General features: G+C 35.1%; 3 protein-coding genes and 1 long non-coding RNA gene across 8 annotated transcripts in view; 1 reads left to right on the top strand and 3 right to left on the bottom strand.

Annotated features, from left to right (window-relative positions):
* The window catches only part of LOC116340210 (serine-rich adhesin for platelets), a 72,704-nt gene extending 61,363 nt beyond the window's left edge, over positions 1-11,341 (top strand). The window contains exons 4-17 of one of the 4 annotated variants that reach the window (XM_031766558.1): positions 414-1,168; positions 1,396-2,704; positions 2,845-3,381; positions 3,512-8,287; positions 8,373-8,804; positions 8,922-9,017; positions 9,099-9,287; positions 9,404-9,663; positions 9,761-9,996; positions 10,070-10,202; positions 10,270-10,366; positions 10,453-10,618; positions 10,694-10,904; positions 10,977-11,341. In XM_031766558.1, the coding sequence (XP_031622418.1) occupies positions 414-1,168; positions 1,396-2,704; positions 2,845-3,381; positions 3,512-8,287; positions 8,373-8,804; positions 8,922-9,017; positions 9,099-9,287; positions 9,404-9,663; positions 9,761-9,996; positions 10,070-10,202; positions 10,270-10,366; positions 10,453-10,618; positions 10,694-10,904; positions 10,977-11,009 (9,230 nt within the window). In that variant the 3' untranslated portion in view covers positions 11,010-11,341. Of the gene's footprint in view, positions 1-410; positions 1,169-1,395; positions 2,705-2,844; positions 3,382-3,511; positions 8,288-8,372; positions 8,805-8,921; positions 9,018-9,098; positions 9,288-9,403; positions 9,664-9,760; positions 9,997-10,069; positions 10,203-10,269; positions 10,367-10,452; positions 10,619-10,693; positions 10,905-10,976 lie in introns of those variants that run through there. The other 3 variants (XM_031766557.1, XM_031766560.1, XM_031766559.1) reach the window with 3 other exon arrangements.
* Positions 11,342-13,780: 2,439 nt separating this feature from the next.
* Positions 13,781-16,097, bottom strand: LOC116340109. 2 transcript variants are annotated; one of them, XM_031766343.1, is made up of 3 exons: positions 15,856-16,097; positions 15,635-15,763; positions 13,781-15,534 (listed from the first exon to the last, which is right to left on the bottom strand). In XM_031766343.1, the coding sequence occupies exon 3, from the start codon at positions 15,489-15,491 to the stop codon at positions 13,845-13,847; it is 1,647 nt and encodes a 548-aa protein (XP_031622203.1). In that variant the 5' UTR covers positions 15,492-15,534; positions 15,635-15,763; positions 15,856-16,097; the 3' UTR covers positions 13,781-13,844. The 2 variants fall into 2 exon arrangements, with proteins under 2 accessions (XP_031622203.1, XP_031622204.1); XM_031766344.1 differs by having other exon boundaries at positions 15,635-15,739; positions 15,856-15,881.
* Positions 16,098-16,275: 178 nt separating this feature from the next.
* LOC116340357 lies at positions 16,276-16,634 on the bottom strand. Its single transcript, XR_004201076.1, has 2 exons — positions 16,520-16,634; positions 16,276-16,458 (listed from the first exon to the last, which is right to left on the bottom strand). It is a non-coding gene; the product is annotated as an uncharacterized LOC116340357 (long non-coding RNA).
* Positions 16,635-17,073: 439 nt separating this feature from the next.
* LOC116340200 lies at positions 17,074-19,606 on the bottom strand. The gene is made up of 3 exons (XM_031766522.1): positions 18,959-19,606; positions 17,850-18,069; positions 17,074-17,776 (listed from the first exon to the last, which is right to left on the bottom strand). Exons 1-3 carry the CDS (start codon positions 19,131-19,133, stop codon positions 17,680-17,682), a joined length of 492 nt encoding a protein of 163 aa, XP_031622382.1. The 5' UTR covers positions 19,134-19,606; the 3' UTR covers positions 17,074-17,679.
* Positions 19,607-19,841: the final 235 nt, after the last annotated feature.

Genomic DNA, 19,841 nt, shown 5'->3' with positions numbered 1-19,841 from the left:
TTTCAAATTAAAGTCTGTTACCGCTTGACTTGAGCAACTTTGAAAGCACGGAGCTTCACGTGATTTATGCTTTTAAAATGTTGCTTTTATAAGAATAACTTTGGATTCTATGTTTGGTTTATTTTAATTTGCTGTTGTTGTTTTTCGTTAGTTTTTGGTTAAAGTTAGCACTTAGAAGCATCTATACATTCAAATATATTTCTAACATTTTACATTTTCATAAACACAATTGTTTAAAAGCAAAAACATACCTAAACAAAAAAATAAATATGCAAAAAAAAAAAACAAGAAAACGCACACAAACACACCAAAACCAAAACCAAAATCGAAAAAATCGAAAAAACCTCCACGATTTTTTCTCTATCAATTTTAACTAATTGTTCGTATTGTACTTTTTACCCACTCCAAAGAAGCATCAAGCTTATTGACATCGAGTTTCGTGCGAAATGATTGGAAGGGCATTAGAACCGGTGCAAAATCAGCAGCCGCAGCATCACAACAGTCTTTATCGCGAATAACAACAGCAGCAGCAGCAGCAACAACAAATAGCCATAATCAATCGCATAATTTAAGTCATTATCTGCACAATAAGCAAGAAAACTACCAAAGTCGCCAAAGAAAAGATCGATCTAGTCAGAATCATCATGATCGGCGTCGTATACAAAATAATTTAGGTGTTAGTGCAGATAAGCAGACAGACGAAGCGCGTTATAATTTAGCAACGCGCATCATGTCAAATGGCGTTGAAGTTATTGTTGCTGGCGATAAAACAACATTGCCGGGCGGCCATCCCAATACACATCTACGAATTTTAACCACAACTGAAGCATTTAAAATGCCATTAACACTCGCACCGAGCACATTAAAAGATCATATGCTATTGATGCTGCCGCAAACAACCGACGACAATAGTAATAACGGTGCCGTCGCTAATATCGGCGATCCAGTCAAGAGTACACCAGTTATAAATGAATTACAATCGTTTTACAATCAAAATCAATTTGTCACCAAAACATGCCTCACAACATTCACCTATTCCACAACATATGTTTTGGATGGCACAACGAAAATTGAAAGTCGCGAAAAAGTCATCACAAACACAGCCACCGAAGAACGAAACGCTTATAATATTCGGCCAACAACTGCATCAGGAATTACATTGACACAGGTATGTAAATTCAGTTTTTTTGTCTATTCATGTCTCACTCATCGCCATGTTTGGTTTTAATAGAGTTTTTGGAATCAAATTTGAAATTCCGCTCCCAAGATTGTTTTTTTTTTCTTTACTTTTATTTTTGTTGTTGAAAAAAACTCTATATAAAATGTAAAATTTCCAGACTTCAAATCACGAATTGCAACTTTTCAAAATAATCAATCACCATAAAATTGTTTCAGACTCCTCATCTTGCTACGGGCGTTTTTAAAACAACATACACGTATTTGAACACGGTTTTAGATGGTGAACAACCGGTTGTTTTAACATCACAGCACACCGTCGCAAATACAATAACAGCGCCCGAGGATTATTTATCAATTTTACAACCGTCCGAACCGAGCGCAACACTCTTCGAAACAAATACATACTTCAATACAATGGTCTTAACGAAAACTCTAACCGATAATGATATTACAAAAGTGATAAGTACAACTGATGTGGTGAGACAAGTGGTAATTACGGAACTTTTACCCTCGAAAAGTATGTCAGTAATGACATCGTACATTGCAATCGATTCGGAGGGAAATGAGAGTCCAGCTGATAAAGCTGATATTTTATCATCGCCACTACTCTCCGTCACCGATGTGGTGAAAACATTTTATGTTACATACACATATTTTAATACGTATTTGATCAATGGCAGTACAATTGTACGAACAAATATGTCAACATCATCGGTTGTGGCCACCGAAAAGCTTTACATATATCCAACAACAAAACGATTGCCAGCACCACAAACAACAACGCGTAACGCATTGCCCATTCGCATTGAACCGCTTGACAATAATATCGGACACGATGACGATTACAAAACAATCGATTCAAATGAACTTATGAACGAAGAACTACGCCAAACGGTCAATTTATATGCAACGAAAACATTTGCAACAACATTCACCTATTTTACAACACACTTAGAAGGGCCAAGCAATACAGATGCACCAGCCGCTGCATCATCCGATTATGATAATGAGCACTTATCAACGGTAATTGATTCGCATACGCGTGTTGTTGAAAATGTTGTCACCGAATCGATTCCAATGAAATTTTTGCCATCGTCAGCTGTTCACAAGCTTAAATTACTTTTCTTTGGCGACGACCAAAATCAAGCACAAATAAAAAACGAAATAAAATATACAACACTGGCCACATTGATCGATGGCCAATCGATCGAAATTACAGCGGTGAAAAATGCAATCGAACCAAGTTCAAAGCAAAAAGATGACATGCAAACAACAAATGTTTACTCGAACGGTGCATCGATTGTGAATAGTGAAGAAAATAGCGAAGAGCATCTGATTGAAATTGATAATACGAAAAATGAATTGGAAAATGATCAAGATGTGGCCGGAAGTGAACATGAACCACTGGAAACAAATCCAATCAATAATAAAGTCGATTCAAGACCAACGCTTAAAAATTCCACGAAAATTAAAACACAAACGCAATCGCCGGTTAGCAATTTAATTGGATCCATCAATTTCAATGGTTTGTATAGAAGTAACTCTTTATAAGTGCTTTGGAAGTATGTGCAAGAGCTTTATAATTCATTGTTCACTTGAGTATACTCCCAAAATAAAAACGGTAGCTTTAATGAAAGTATATTGAATGATTTTTTATTGTTGCAGGTGTATTACGACCAATGATTGATGCCGTCGCGGGTCTTATTAAACCAATGATCAATTGGAATAATGATAGTATTGCAAGTAATGCGCAAACAATTGCCGTTCATCATACACCATATCCATTGTATACACCGGGTCGACCAAATTTGCCGCCAATTCCCGATTTTATTGAAAACTTGACAAACAATCAAAGTGGCGATAGTGTGCCACAACCACCCACTGGCATTGAACCGGCCAAAGGACATGCACGAAATCCCATTTATATTCCAGTCAATGGAAACAACAAAGAGAACTATGAAAATATTGAAAATTTAACGCCCGTCAACTTTTTACCACCCGAAATTGTTGATCATTCGGAAAGTAGCAATGAAATTACATACACAAAATCAATTCAAAATTTGAATTTAAATCAAAAGAATAAGATTCCGCTGCTCGGAGACGGTGGCATTCCCATTTCACCTGGTGATGTTATCACGACCAATTCAGATGTGATTTTCGGAAGGCCAACAGGAAATCGACCAAGAATTCCATTGAATAGAGGTACATTTTTTATTTATTTATTTTATTTTGAAAAGTAAAATTAAAATTTGGACATTGAAGTACAAAAGACAATTAAAAATGTAATTCACTTTAGTTAAAACCCTTATTTTTATGGAATGTTTTTTTATAGAAACGCCAGTTTCAACTGTTTCAAGTGGAAATATGTCACCGGAACAATTTAACACTGATTCCCATCCAATTTCTTCAGTTCAAAGTGAGACATATATTGGTCCACCGCCTCCATTGCCACAGAAACCATTGTCACAATTGCAACAAAAACCACCGCATTTGGCGAAGGCAACACCGCATTTCAATAAAATTCCAGTCTTCAGAAATAAGCCAATGTTTGTACAAAACAAACCAGCACCGCCGCCGCCGCCACAACATATTTTATCGGCATTGCCGCCACATCAGTTGATTGGAAATCAATTGCAACAAAATCACGTACAATTAAATCAAATCCATCCAAATGCAGTTCATCAAAATCAAGTCATTGCCAATCAGATGCATCCAAATCAATTGCATCCAAATCAAGTACATCCAAAACAAGTGCATCATCCAAATCAAGGACATTCAAATCAAGCGCTTCCAAATCAAATAATTCAAAATCAAATTCATTTGAATCGTATTCGGCCGCATGTCGCTCATCCACCGCATCTTCAAAACAAGGAGCCACCGCTACCAAATCGTTCAGTTCCACAGCCAATTCGACCAAATTTAATTCCATTAAATCATGTGCATCCAACACCAAATATCGGTATTCCGTCCAACACTGATATGCATAAATTTGTATTGAATAATGTTGCCGGTGGTATGAATGATATCATTGAAATTCAGCGTATACCTGAAGTGTTTAGTACTGATTTGCCACCGGTTCACATCTATCATGCGCCACAAGAGATTGTCTCATTCACAGCCGAAACAATTGAACCAAGCAAAGCGATAGCGTATCGTCCACAACACGAAATTCAAACGATAAATCAACTAAATCAATTGAATCAATTCCCTGAAGTTGTTGAAAGTGCAACTGGTCAACCATTATTTGTAAATATTCAACCGTCACAAATTGCAAAAGTTGTAATACCGCATGGTAGTTCAAGTGCACTAATCTTTGGCGGTGTACAAGAAATGCATAAGTCTGGTGAATATTTCGACGATCCATCACCATATCCAAATGTAAACGATCAAGTCATTAGCATACATTCGAAACCATCAATTGCGGTTACAAAGAATGTTAATGCACAAGTACAAGATGTGAATAATGTACAAATTGGTTCGGTGCCAGCCGTTGCAAATCAAAAAGTGAATGTTGATTCGCACGTCTTAAGCCAAGATGTTGACATGCATGCTCCACCAATTATATTCCGAAATCAAGACACAAACGATATTCCAATCACATCCGGAACAATTTTAAATAAAGACGTCGAATCACATCAGCATCTTTACATTCCAAATGGATATAATCGCAGTCATCATGATGAACATCCATACTATGACATTCCAGACGCTGGTAATTTGATTCGTGACAATAATCGTTCGCCATTTGTCGTTGATATTCAAAGCATAAATTTGGGCATGAGCAATGATGAAGATGCAAATATTTCGGGTGAAGTGAGCGATGATAATTTGCCATTGCATTCACAAGCACCATCAGTTAATGAACAATTGCACATTGATCAACACAAAGAGGATGACTATGAAAATGAGCACGGCGAAGTGATTCAAGAATCGAACTCAGTGCCACAGCTTGTATCAAGCGACCAATCATTTGTCGATAATTTAAATCAAATTTTGGACGCAACAAAACCAACGACAAAGAATTTGCCAAAAGATCAACGCATTCCATTTACACAAACCGAAGCGAATAGTTTATGGAATAAGTATCCATCGACAAGTGAATTATATCCCGTGAACTTTACCACTGAAGGTCCATTAGTGAGCCAAACACCGTCATCACATTCGCATACAACCAGCGCAAATCGTATGCCATTCGGTGCGCATCAAGCTAAAGTACAAATTCCATCGATTTCACCATCGCTGGTCAATGATATGTATGTGCCAGCAAATCGTACACAAACATTAAAACCAATTGCAACACATGGACCAAATTATGCTATTCGAAATCCAAACAACAAACAAGTGTTCTATGGCCATCAGCCACAGTCGGGTGTTGAACCACTCTCTAAGCGACCATCCAAGTTTGGCACACCACATCATATCACACTACAAAATCTACCTGTACCACCACACTTTGCCGGACCAATGTATTCGGATGCACATCGTCCACTTGCGCCACCGTCACAATCGCATCATTCACGACGACCCGTTTCAATTAAGCAAAAACCATTTTCACGCTATCCCGTACATCATAGCAAACCAATTCCAACGAATTACTCACTGCATCAAGGTGAACCGATCAAACCAAATTGGCATTCAAGCAAACCATTCGATGCTAATCACTTTGGACCAAATGTACCATTGACAACAACGAGACATCCAACAACATTGCACGATCAAACACCACAAACGAGTGAATTGAATGCATACAGTACGCATCGACCGTCGTTCATCAAACACAATGTTAATAATTATATTCAAAGACCAGATCCAGATTCAAAGATCACACATTACACGGATCCATCAACGAATATAACGCATTCGGCCCAAGATTCCAATATTTACGATTTGACACGTGGAAAACCGTTCATTTTCTCACCACAACGACAAAATGCACAAGAACCATCATCATCTTCATCGGGATCATCGTCATCGAATTTGAATATTGGCGAAGAAAAACGGCCAACCACAAGCATGAAACACAATGATACAAACTCAAATGTTGAAGTTACATTATCCGATCTATTTGATTTTAAGGAGAGCAATAATCCACATAATTTTGCATCGATTACAGAGAATCCAAATCAAATTATGACCACCGATAATTTGCCGGGCATTACAAATTCCGCTTTCATGCCATTTGGTGAAAAGACAAAACTATCAATGCCAGTCCATCCGGCCGAACAATATCCAAAGACACCAGCCACCGAAATGCAACCACCACCAACACATGCCACAAAATACAAACCATACATTCAAAAGCATGTGCCGGCCATTTCACCATCGCCGCATCATCATCAAAATGTTTTGATTGAAGAAGTGATGGGACTGTCACCGCCACCAATTCCAAAATTATCCATTAAAAAACCACCAGCCGTCGTTAGCGTTGACAATCACAATGGTAATTATGGTGTACCGCATGGTAACTTACATCCGGTGCATAGGCCAACTGTGGGCGGTATATTCTCAATCACAGCTCCAACACATTATCCGGAAACATCGTATGTGACAACGCATCATGATGCTTATGTTGAATCGGGCACCGAAACCGGTACCATTGGAGAACCACAAATTGTAACCAGCACCGAAGAGCAAGAGGTAGCCGAAAGTGATCCAAATGACAATGTTCACATTCCATATAAAAATGTAATGCGTGAAAAATCGTCGACAAAAGAACCAATCCGAACCACAGAGCCAACGACCATGAATATAATTAGTGATTTGGATGATTATGTGCGATATAATGTTGATACCAAACCGGATGTACCGCGATTATCAACGTTAAGAAAACCATTTAAACCAACATCAAATGGACATATGCCACAATCGCCACAATTCGATGAAAGTTCATTGCTTCAACCATCACAACATCATATATTTGAAGAAATTTCAACCCCATCATCACGTGCCACACCAGCCACCAAAATCAAATTGATTAAACCAACGGCCACTCTAAAAGCTGAAACGGTCAAAGCAACCCGACACACCGTTCATGATACGAAAGTATTGACAGTTACAACGACCAAAACAACGGTACGTTCTCAAGGCATTACATCAACAATACTATTGACATTGACACGTACAAAAACATCGACAATTGTTGATACCATAACGCATACACTTGTGAAACCGACCCGTGTTACACACGAACCAACAATTAAACCAACCATTTTTACGGCACCGATTACAATGCAAAAAGTATCAGGATCATCATCGGCAATCGTGCCAAATCCATCATTTTCGATTTATGCAATTGGTTCGGCTCATGATGAAAGCGAACACGAACATGATAGTTCGAATGTATCGAGCGAAGATCAATCATTTGAATTGGATGACATTCATAATATTGAACATATGATGATTTCACCAACACCAAAAATACCCGAAACAGTCACATCAACAAAACACGTTGTAACATCATCGTCCCCGTCCAATGGAACAAACGATAGCATTTTCGTTGTGATGAGCGATCGCAGAAAACTTGGCACCATCAATATAAATGCGGATCTTCTGAATACATTGACAGCCAATTTACATAACTCAACAACGAAACATGGACATGATGAAATTACAAGCGGTACACAGAAGAAAGCACATGCAACAATGGGTGCTATTGATGATGTTTCCACGGACGATGATAATATTGAAACAACCGATGACGATGATTTCTTTGATAATTTACCAAAACGTGATGATGAAGACGATAATCGAAATGATGTGAGTCACGTTTTACTTGGTGGCATTTTAATTGCAACACCACCACGCTCATCGGAAGTATCGAAGAATAACAATGGTGCAACGGTCGCTAAACCACCAAAACAATCGACGCATACAATTACCTATGACATTAATCCGGCCGATGAAATTGACGAGCACATTGAAAGCCAAGGTGCCGCAATTATTGAGGAGACAAGAACATCACATGATAAAAATCGTGTTACAACGCAACCGGAATGTCAACCCGATTGTAAAGCGGTTAACAATGAAATTTGCCAGATTACTGGCGATTTGGCTAGATGCGTGTGTCGACCTGGTTTTGCTAGAATGTTCCTTGATCGACCTTGTAAACGTACGAACTTTCTTCTTTTTTTTTAATTTAAAAAATAATTTTAAATACAAATTTATCGATTTCGTTTTGTTTCTCAATTTTGCAGCTACATACACATACACGCTACATTTGGCCGTTTCACAGTTGCAAAGTCAATCACTGAAATACGAAGATGCATTGCGTAATCCATCATCACCGAAATATTCGCATTTGATGCAAGTCGTGCACGATGCCATCGATCGTATGGTTATGCAATCCGAACTACGTGACATTTATCATGGTGTTCATGTGGCTGGTTTTAATAATATCACTCGTGCGAATAGCACACAAACCGGATCATCGAAAATGTCGGCCGAACCATTTGCGGCGCCAATGAGAGGCGTCGAAACGGAATTCCATTTACAATTGTCCGATAATTCGAAGAATGAAGAACAAATTATGGACGTATTCAAAAAGTATTTGCAAAAGAATAACTATAATTTGGGCGGAACGAATTTGTTTTCATCACAGTCTCTTATTGACCAACTACGAGCAAATGGTGAGTAATTCTTTCTGGAAATTTAGATTTCTTCTTAAAATTTATTAAAATTGTTTGAGAAAAAAATTCACTAAAACAAAACGTGCTTATGTATTGAAATCCATCTTAATTTGTCAGATTTCGATGAATGCATGAATGCGAAATATCATGATTGTTCGGAAAATGCATATTGCTTCAATTTACGAGGCACCTACACTTGTTCGTGCAAAGAAGGTTAGTGTTATTTTTTTATTTGCCAAATAAAAGTTCGATGCCATGAATCGTCAATCATTGAAATGTTAATGAATTTCTTAGGCTTTGTCGACATGTCTGAAAATCCATTGTATCCGGGTCGTGTATGTTCGGCCGAAATGATGGGTTGTGATCGATGCAATTATCATGGCAGTTGCCTTGAGCAAATCGACGATGATAACGAAATGCATGAAATGGTTTGTGATTGCTTCCAATGGTATGCGGGCGAAAAATGTCAATACAATTTGAAAGGTAATTTTTTCTTTAATTTGAAAAATACTAATTTTCTTTCATTTCTTTTCGCTCATTTTTTGTTTCATTCTTATTTACAAATAATGGAAATGATAATCAATAAAATATAATTTCAGTGTTGCTTGTTGGTCTAATTGCATTGGGCGGTGTTCTATTTGCTCTGTTGTTGATTTGCATCATATTGACATGTTGGAAGCACAGTCGACCTAATGGTCGACGACGTACCGTTGTGCCAGGCATCGATATTTTGCCACACAAAACTCTAACTGTGCATGGCAGCAAAACGGGAACATTACAAGATAGACGCGCAATGATTGAAGACACCAGCAGCGAAACGAGCGAGGATTCATTACAGTTGCCATATGTTGCAAAGAAGGTATTTACGATTCCATTTCGAAATTATTTATGAAAAAAATATGTAAACAAATCAATTGAACATATTAATTGATTCGTTTTGTTTTGAAAATGTGCAGCAGCAAAATGCTTCATCGAAAAATGCTAAGAAAGTCATAAATAAGCCAACGTCGGCACCGCCAAAAGGAATGGCTCCGGCACCACCCAAGGGAACCAACAACACAGCAACAATGTCAACAAATATTGATCCAAATCGTTCGTTGACTGTGATGATTCCACGTGCAAAATACTATTCACAACAAACAACACAAGCACCACCTGAATCACAGCAACAACATCATCAACATCAAGATCGGTAAGCATTCACTCATCGAATCAAGCAATTGATTCCGAATTTTCGCTAATACAAAAATTCAATGTTCATTCAGTCGTAGTGTACAAACCGGTGTAGCAACGGCAACACAAGGTCAAGCAACAATGTTTACAACAACCGATTCAATTGGTTCAACTGCCGAGGCAAAATTGTTAAGCTATTTAGATGCTAGTCCATCAACATCGAAGGTAATTTTTATTTTTAATCTCTTTCGTCTCGAATGGGTCTTTTTCATTTTAAATACGAATGTTTCAGAACTTTATAAAGAAGAAAACAAGTGCGCACAATAGCAAGAGCCATTTAAATGATGACAGTTTGAATCATCATTATCCATATCATTCGGGTGAAACTGGTTTGTTGTTGTTGTTTTTATTTTAAATTTTATATCGTTGTGGTATCTTTTATTCGGTAAAAATGAGAATGAATTCGATTTTGCAGGCGCTTTAATATCAGCTGGTTTTGAAGTGTCAGCTACGGTTGTTCATGATAGTTTAACTACTGTTCCGAATGCAAATGGATTAGATGCCAACAGCAGCATATCGACAAACAAAAAAACCACCGATCATCTGGTCGACTGGTTGACGAATGTGCCAGAAAATGAATTGTATGAATGGAATTTCATTTGAAATCGAGATAAATTTCAAATACAACTAACTTTTTCATTTGTTTTGTCCGCTAGAATCATATCCGAGGCACGTTCGTATGGCGAAACTTTAGTTCATCCACAGACCAAGACGTTGATACAATCGCCGCATTATCGAAGTCAAAATACAAGTGTTTATGATAAGCCGCTTTCAACGATCATGATGGATGATGCAGGTACGATGGCTGAGCGCGATTTGGGCTCAACTTTCTTACTGCCACACACGCACTTATACAAACCCGATCGGGTAAGTCAGATTTCTCACTGGAATCAAGCAACAGATTTTAATTTTTTGAAATTTTGATTTGTGGTTTTTCAGGCGAGCGATATATCCGGCTTTGATTCGCTGTAATAAATGCTGCTGTTCCCTCGTTGCAGTTGATCTAATTTATTTTGCTTGAAGAATTATTTATTTTCGTTATTTTTAAAAGAAAAAAATTATATTGTTTTTTTTTCTCTACAAAACACACAATATTCCGCACGCTTTTTCGTTTCAAATGTGTCGGTTAGTTTTTTGTTCCGACAAAAAAAAAGATCATTTGGTTTTGTGTGTGCGTATGTATAAATCAACTATGCTATCGTTTTTTATTGACTATTTTTATACTCTTTTGTAAATTATATTACGAAAATGAACAATGCAGCCATATAGTAAAATAAACTGTAATATTTGTAATATGTTATCAATGGACTTGAAGTTTTAAAAAGAAAGATGACAAGAATGGAGGAAAAAGTTGATTGTTTCCATTTTGTTCAGTTGTAAAATAGAGAGAAGGAGAGCAAGTAGCCCCAAATCGATCAAGTCGTGGAGGAAAATGTCCGAGGAAAAGACCGCATATAAATTCAAAATTCTTCTTAAAAGAAACCACAATTTAGAAAATTGGCAACAAATTATTTTTTAAAAAAATCGACACACCAAGGTCTACCTCATTCACACAAGCAACACTTATTACAAACGGATCCGATTCTTTTTTATCAACGAGAAATTAACGTGTTATAATTTTAAACAGAAATTGAACAAAAAAAATGCGGACGATGTTATTTTTTTAAAATTAATAGCGATTTTTGGTTATGGTGATGATGCAAATAGTCAAGTTTTAATTTTCTTTCATTTTTTTCCTAATTTTTTTTTTACACGAGAAAAAAATTAAATAGATTTTAAGCTGCAAACTAAACACAATCGATAAAAAAACACTTCAATAATTGGTGAGAATTTTTTTGTTAAAAATGGAAAGTGCAAGTTATGGTTACGTAAAAACAATATTGAATTAGTGCCAAAAATGTTTGAAAAACAGAGAATAAGAAGACAAACTGAAAATTAATGAAAAATATGCATTAAAATCGTTATTTTTCTTTTAAATAATGGACAAACAAAAAAGGAATGAAGAATAAGCAATAAAAGATGGTGGGGTGAAATTATTTCGATATATATATATATGTTCTAGTTTGATTTAAAGGGCAGATACAGTAAAACATCGATTTAAAGATATTAACATACATTCCAATGCGTTTCCAATCGCATCAAAATGACACAACGAACGTGTTTTCGATGAGAGCAATCAATTTATAAATGAAAAACAATCAAACAACATACACACACCTTTCAAATTCTATTTAACAATATGTAATAATTTAATCTATTTTTAATTACAAGAAAAATCAAACAAAACAAAATGAATTATTGTCTTTATACATCGATAATGATTTATATTTTACATTAAATATAAAACAAACAACTATTGTGTATTTTAATAAAAAAAAAAAACAATAAAGTTAAATCTATCTATAAAAATACATTTTTAAGCATTTTATTTCATTAAATTCGATCATCATACCTGAAAAATAGAAAAGTTCATAGTATCTATTTGAAGATGTGACAGTTTTGATTTGAATTTTTTCATGTTTATCACACACAATGTGAGATATAAAAGATATTGAGAAGAGAAATGCATAAGAACAATTAATACGTCGTGGTAAATGATATTGCTTATACAGCCATACAGTTTGTTTGAATAAACACAATCGAAACCGAAAATGCAAGCAACGCGATTCTTGTTTATAAAAATTTAATAATCATATCTCTTTAGTAATTTTTTTCTCATGTGTAAATTTTTCTCTTATTTCACATCTTCAGCTGGAAATACCGTACTATACAAAATAAGTTTTTGATTTGGGAGGAATATCAATCGCTTCATTGTTTTCCATCCGACTGATAGTTGTTTATTCAAAAAGTCGCTGGTAGATAAAATGAATGGAGAAAATGAATATTTTTTATCTTTTTATCCCAAATTCACAAATTCACTTCTAAATGCAAATGTCAAGACATGATGTAAACGTCTAAAATTCAAACGAAATAGCATTTTTTTACCAGAAGAAAGCCAAATATTTGATCGTTATCAACACTCATGAATTGTGTGCAAAAATTGATTTTGACATGCGCCACTGCTCCGAAAATGAAGAACCATGAACTAATATGACCGATTAATCAACGGAATTTGTGTTGTCATGGCTCCGAATGTGTGTTCAGGCCACACATTTAATCTGCACAAAGTGCACACTTCGTTCCATCCAATACAAAAATTCATCAAGAAAAATGCATGTAAAGACAGCAGAAGTGCAACAAAATTACCGTTTTATTTGTTTGAATCTCGTTCATCTCAATGCGTTCCTTTCAAAGTGTTTCAGTATCGAACGCGACACAATGATTTATTTGTACAAATTTTTAACACCCACCTGTTTGTAGATTGTTTTGCAAACAAGATAGCCAGTATTTGTTGGAATTCTTCGATCATCCTTTTCCGTTCCAAATAAAACACTCTTATAATGCATTTAAGTCGTTTATAATGAACGTATATTGATAACATACCACTTCTTTAATATAACTAATATTAATACTTCGATTCATTTCGATAGTTAAATATAAAGATTTCGATTCAAAAATTCTCTTTTATGAAAGACATTGTTGCACGATTACAAGTTATAACCGAATTATGTCAATTTGAATTTTTTCTTTCAATTTTAAAATGATTAGAATTACTCTAGCCATACATTGAGGTATTTTGCTTGTGTTTGACTGAATCTCTTAAATCTATTATTTTATTTGTCATTTTGCAATGAATAATTTCATTTTTTTTTTTTTTTCAAAATTTCAACGGAACAAAAACGGAACAGAAGATGTGTTGTTGTTGTTTTAATGGGTATAGAGCCAATCGGTAGTCAAAGGATTTGGCAATGATTCGCGGTCAGTTATTTTGATGTTCAGCATGTCATAATGTACCTGCATGTTTGACAATTCATTAATACGATCTTTGGACTTTGTTCGAACGTGGAAAGTCATTTCTGTGGCGCCTTCTAGTTGGGACCGCTTATTGTTAATAGCTCTGAAATTAAAGCTTTCAAATAAACGACAGCTGTTGCGGAAGAACAAGTTCTTCAAATTCGGTGCTTGGGTAGCAAATTGGTAGATCATATTGTAGATGCTTTCTTGTGTACCTTCAACCATACCTCGCGAAACGTAAACGTTCTCCAACATTGGTAAATCAGCAAATTGATCAATCACTTTGCAATGTCGTACTTGAAGATCTCTCAGGTCAACACATCCAGCGATGAGTTCGGCCAGTTTTACAGATGGCGGAAGGCCATCCAAATACAAACCTCGCAGATTCGTTTTCAATGTACTGAACAGCTTGATATGCGATGTTAATTCCGATCGGCATCGATCTTCGAACATCAAATGAAGTTGTAGCGATTGATAATTGTCACACATCGTTTGGAAATACAGCAGTTTTTGTTCAACATTGTGTGTGATTCGAAAATATAGATGCGTGATTTTGATGTCAGCTGCTTCCAATTGTTTTAGCGTTTCAATTCGTCGTGTGTACAGCGAAAAATGTTTGATTGTCTTGTTCTGTTCGAAGAACAACTTCAATTCATCGGTAACTTCAATTTCTTCATCGACAAACCATGAAAAGTTTTTCAAGTTCGGATATATTTCTTTCAACCAATTGCTGTGTGCGCCTTCTTCACACACCATATCGAACGAGTTTCGAAGTACCAAATTTTCCATCGATGGAAAATGGCACAGCATCGACTTATAAAATTCGCCAGTAATTTTGAGTCGATTGAATGTGACCGATTTTGTTTGTTCAACCATTTTGGCCATTGCTCGGCCGTGTGTTGGTCGTATGTTGCGACAGCCTTCGAAATGGATTTCATCAATGCGACTGTGTTCTTTGGCTTGTAGATATTCGTACAAATTTTCAATCGATTGGACATTTGACACTGCATTGCCAATCGAAAGTTTGTTAAATTGAGCAAAGCAAACGATGAATTTGTCGACACCGGGATAGCGAAACCAATAACCATTTTCTTCAAATCTTTCGATTTTTGCTGGTTCATTTGGAAAACGACGGAATAGTTCACATTTTGTCAGATTTCGCAGTCGTTGGCATTGTGTGCTCAACGAGCATAAATCGTTTTCATCCAAATATACCATGATTTCACGAATGCAGTCATTGTTCATATCCATGAAATTGGCTTTCGGTGTTTGCTCTTCAATGTTTGGCGTCAACACTTTCTTTGACCGTTTGACTTTCGGTGTTTTCCCTTCAATCTTTGGCGTCAACACTTTCTTTGACCGTTTGGCTTTCGGCGTTTGACTTTCGGCGTCTTTTGGCTTCGGAGTTCGAACGGCTCTTGGCTTTGGCGTCAATTTCGGCTTTTTCGGCGGAATTTCTTCGTCATTCTCGTAATGCTCGTGTAACAACCGATTAAAAAGTCGCCGATTTTCAACATACTTTTGCTTTGCACTTTTTCCTCTACGCCGATAAAAAGACATTTTGATTTCGTTTTGAAACGACAATTCAATAAACTGATGTTCCCTAGAAATTACAATTTTATAATAAATTTTTGAGTAAATTACTTATTTCATCATCAAGACGAATTCCAACCGAAATATATTTTTTTAATGCAAGTACTCACTTTCTGAACCTTGGACCAAAAAAACTAACTGCAATTGATACTAACAATCAGAACGGCTTTGCATAAAAAATGTTTCAATTTCTCGGTCAAGTTTACTTTGATTTTCTTTTAAAGCGAAAAAATTGAGATCTATTGAAAATAAATAAATGTCAACAATTTTAAATTCACTTCAATATTATTTCCATTTCAAAAACAACACAAAAAAGACAAACCAACAATACCTTCTTTGATTCAAATCAACAACTGCGTCATAGAATCTTTCTGGATGAAATGACGTTTTATGTTCAAATAAATTCCCTCAGTCTGCTACACAACGAAGTAAGCTGAGGCTATGTCGTATATCAACACAGAAAACATTTCGTACCTATACATGAATAATCGCGCACAGACATGTTTACGGTGCCGCATGAAACTTACATCGCCTTGTATATGTTTATATATGCCTACTACAGTCAAATTCATCTCTTGTTTACATTGAACATACATTTTCGCTGTTGTTGCTACATCGGTTCATCTCAACGCACTCTGATTTTTGATGTGACAACAAACTTTGTTACACCAGTCGTAACGTTTTTTTTCACTCAAAATAAGAAAAATGCTACAAAAGGATAACAATCCGAACATTGAAACACTGCGAAACGTTCAACTTAATGAATTCTGTGAAATTGAAAGTACAATTACGCATTTATTAAGTAAAGACAATATGTTTCATGTTTCATTTTCTGGTTTAGTTTCACAGAAGCAATGACCACCTCCGCATATGACTCTTTCTTCATTTCTGCAGGTTATTCGGCAATCGTGATCCGATTTGCACGTATTCACACCTATTTGAAAATAAAAATTTATTCTGCTAGTAAAATTTATAGAACCTTTTTAGATACATACTCAATGTTAGACCAATAAATAGTGTAACGATTAAAAATACGATAGCTTTAAATTTCATTATTACAATGATATATAAAAGATATGTATTCAATTGATATTTTCACAAATAAAATCTCCTCAGTTGTCTTTTTCCAAAACTTAAATGCTCAAACTGTAATTCAAAACTGAACAGAAACAACCTACCAGTTAGTGATAAGCTCAAAAAATTTAAAAATTAATTACGCTTTATTTCTGATGAAGCCGAACGAAAATCTTGACCTTACATTTGCGAGCATTGTGATAAGTTAGAACAGATTATACCAACCAAATTTATTACATGCTTTAAAATCATCGCTTTCTTTAATATGCAACAAGTGCAACTAGAAAAAAATTATCGTGTGATTCAAATTTAATTATTTTTATAAATTTTTCATCCGATTTGACCGCTTAAATTGGATTTGGATGAAGCCAGATCAAAAATTTGAATTGTGACGATTTTTTTTTATAAATTTATAAATGCAATAAATTTGTATTATTTGACCACAACTTTTCAATTAAAAAAAAAAACGATTAACTTTATTTGAAACTAATTTATTTAAATTTGTCTTGTGTAAAATAATATCCACTTAAATCTAATTTAAACAATACAAGTTAAATTAAATTAAATGGTATGAAATTGAGAACTTTGATCAATACGCGGTGATGTTCGGGTATTTTCTCGACAAAAAATGCAAATTTCATGGTAAATATGTGATGATTTGAGAAAGGCACAAACATTTAACAAAATATATATCCAAATAATTGATAAAAAGAAAGTGATGTTTGCGTTCAGATGGATGAAGTGAATTTAGCTGAAAATGTGATGTGTTCACTTTGATTAATCCCTGCAATAAGCACGTATGCTATTGTTTTAATTCTACATTTGTTTTATCTCTTCGATAAAATAATTCTACACACGTCAAATAACGCCCGTTTTTGGTTATTAATACTATCATGTTTTCTGTAACTTAACAAACAATATGAAACTTATGAATGGATCTTACTTCATTTGTCCGATAAACAAAATACAAACTAATATTTTAAATGAAATAGTAAATTAAGTGACTTTTTACACACTATTCGTTCGATGGGGAAAATGGTGGACACTTTTCAGACTGCCGTCAACTTAGATTAACGAAGACTTATAAATACAACAAAAAGAAGGTGACAACTCCACTTGCAATCGATATCCAGAAGCTCAAGTGGCTTGTTTTCTCTTTGTGCGTGTAATATCGAATTCTGTGAATAGAAATTGAAAAATAAATAATAAATTTAAAAAACGCAATTTTAAGTCAATTTGCATATTACGTACTGTCTGGCTTTGCGAGGTGAGAATGGTGTTGGTGGACAAACACCAGGCACATCACTGTCAAAGTAAATGATGGTCATTGTGAAAATACTGATCAAGATTGCAAATAGTAACGGCTCCATGAGATATGTGTAGTTTGTTTGTGTCCATTCACGGCTCGAATTAATTTTGCCATACAATTCGGAAGACATGTCTTTCAATAACGTCTGTATTACCTTGTTACCTGAAAAAATAAAAAAAAAATAAAAAAATGGAAAAATCGATGATTTTTACGAAAAATGTGAATATCACATTCTGAAAATTGCTAAAAAAATTAACTTTCAAAAGTCAAAAGGTCGCTCACAAAATTATTCGGAAAAATGTCTCAATAGATAATTCGTGCTGATACAATCAAACAAATGTCGAAAATAAAACTAAACAAAATAATGCACTGAAATGCAAATGTTACACGGTCAACGGATGAAATACGTCTGAAATCACCAAAATTATATGAGAAAACACAAATCTTCAAAAATAAATGTCAAAAGTGAAACCACGGTAAAAAAAAAAGCACTAATAGACGCCTAGTTTGTTGTTTTTTTCTCTTCTGTGTGATGAAACATCGGTTTGTGTTTCTTTTCATTAATGTGAGAAACGCTAGCCATATAACGGCAATAATTGATGTACTATTTCGACAACAGTTCAGATGTTTGTGTAGGTGGATCGAAATTTGTATGCTTTCATTCGTTGAATATCACGACAAAAAAAAAACAGAGCGTAAACGTTGTTATTCCATTATATCGATTTGTATGAGTTCTGTTTTTAATTTCTTTATTCATCGCATACATGCGAATAGCTGGTGTAGAAATGCACAATTCGTGATCCTTTGCCGTTACCTCAATTCATTATCATATCTCAATTCGACGCATAATCGATGAGATCATCTGCTCGTTTATTTTATATTTACACGCTATTTTTGGATGTGTTATTTTTTTCTATTTACCCATTGTATTTACACATAAATTGTTAAAACAAACTCGAATGTTCAATTCATTTCCATTGGCTCGGAAATGGTGTTTGTGTGTGTATTTTCATTCATTTTTTTGTAGAAAAAAAAACGAATTTGAACTTACTGATTGCTGCGATGGCCACCGTTATTAATAAAACGCTTGCGATGAGTCTGCTATTCAGTTTGATTGAAATGCGTGATATTTTCTTTTGATCGTTGCACAATTTTTCCAATGAATCATCTTCAGATTCAAACTCTCGGAATAGCGACCGACGCACCGAATCCAATTTTTTCGTCATTCTGCCTTCAGTGGGTGTTTTTTTTTTATTTTCAGTGAGTGATAAAATTTCAGTTTCTTATCGCGTTTCACAAGCGAGCAAATAAAACAGATCTTTGATAGAATAAATCGTTTGCATTCAAGATAAAATATCGCGATCTAGTTAAAATTGACTCCGGACAGTTTTACATTTGCAGCAACAAAAAGATGCAATTTGAATTTAAGTGATATAATTTTATTGCATTGATTCACTCTTCTCTCAGTATGCACTAGATTTTCACACGATATTTAACTCTATTTTGAACCGGACGGTTGACCAAGAAACTGCGCAGATTTTGTGTTTGTTTTTTTTTTTGGTAGCTGCCCTTTTTACGTCTATTTTCAATGGTTACGATGTGTGTTTTGGTTTTCATTCAGTGTGTTTATGTCACGGAATACAATAACACAACCATCACATATACAGCAAACACTGATAGTTAGGATAGCCGCATTGACTCTGTTTGTATAAATAAATAAACGAACATCTGCACAATACGGACGGTATGCTATGGAGTGGAAGCATCTCATTTTGAATATATGCGTGTATGCGTATGCAATACAAACTGTGAATGTTTATTTGATGGCACAGACAACTTCAGATGCTTCTTTCTTGGTGCAATACCAATTATCAGGTTATATACGAATTAAAAAAAAAACTCTCTTTGATTGTTGTATTTGGTCTAAAAAAATG

The sequence above is a fragment of the Contarinia nasturtii genome, unplaced genomic scaffold (genome assembly GCF_009176525.2).
Source record: "Contarinia nasturtii isolate CC-2019 unplaced genomic scaffold, AAFC_CNas_1.1 Cnas_scaffold_630, whole genome shotgun sequence".
Lineage (NCBI taxonomy): Eukaryota > Metazoa > Arthropoda > Insecta > Diptera > Cecidomyiidae > Contarinia > Contarinia nasturtii.
Note: the sequence above shows the minus strand (reverse complement) of the source record. Positions and strands in the feature narration are given on the sequence as shown.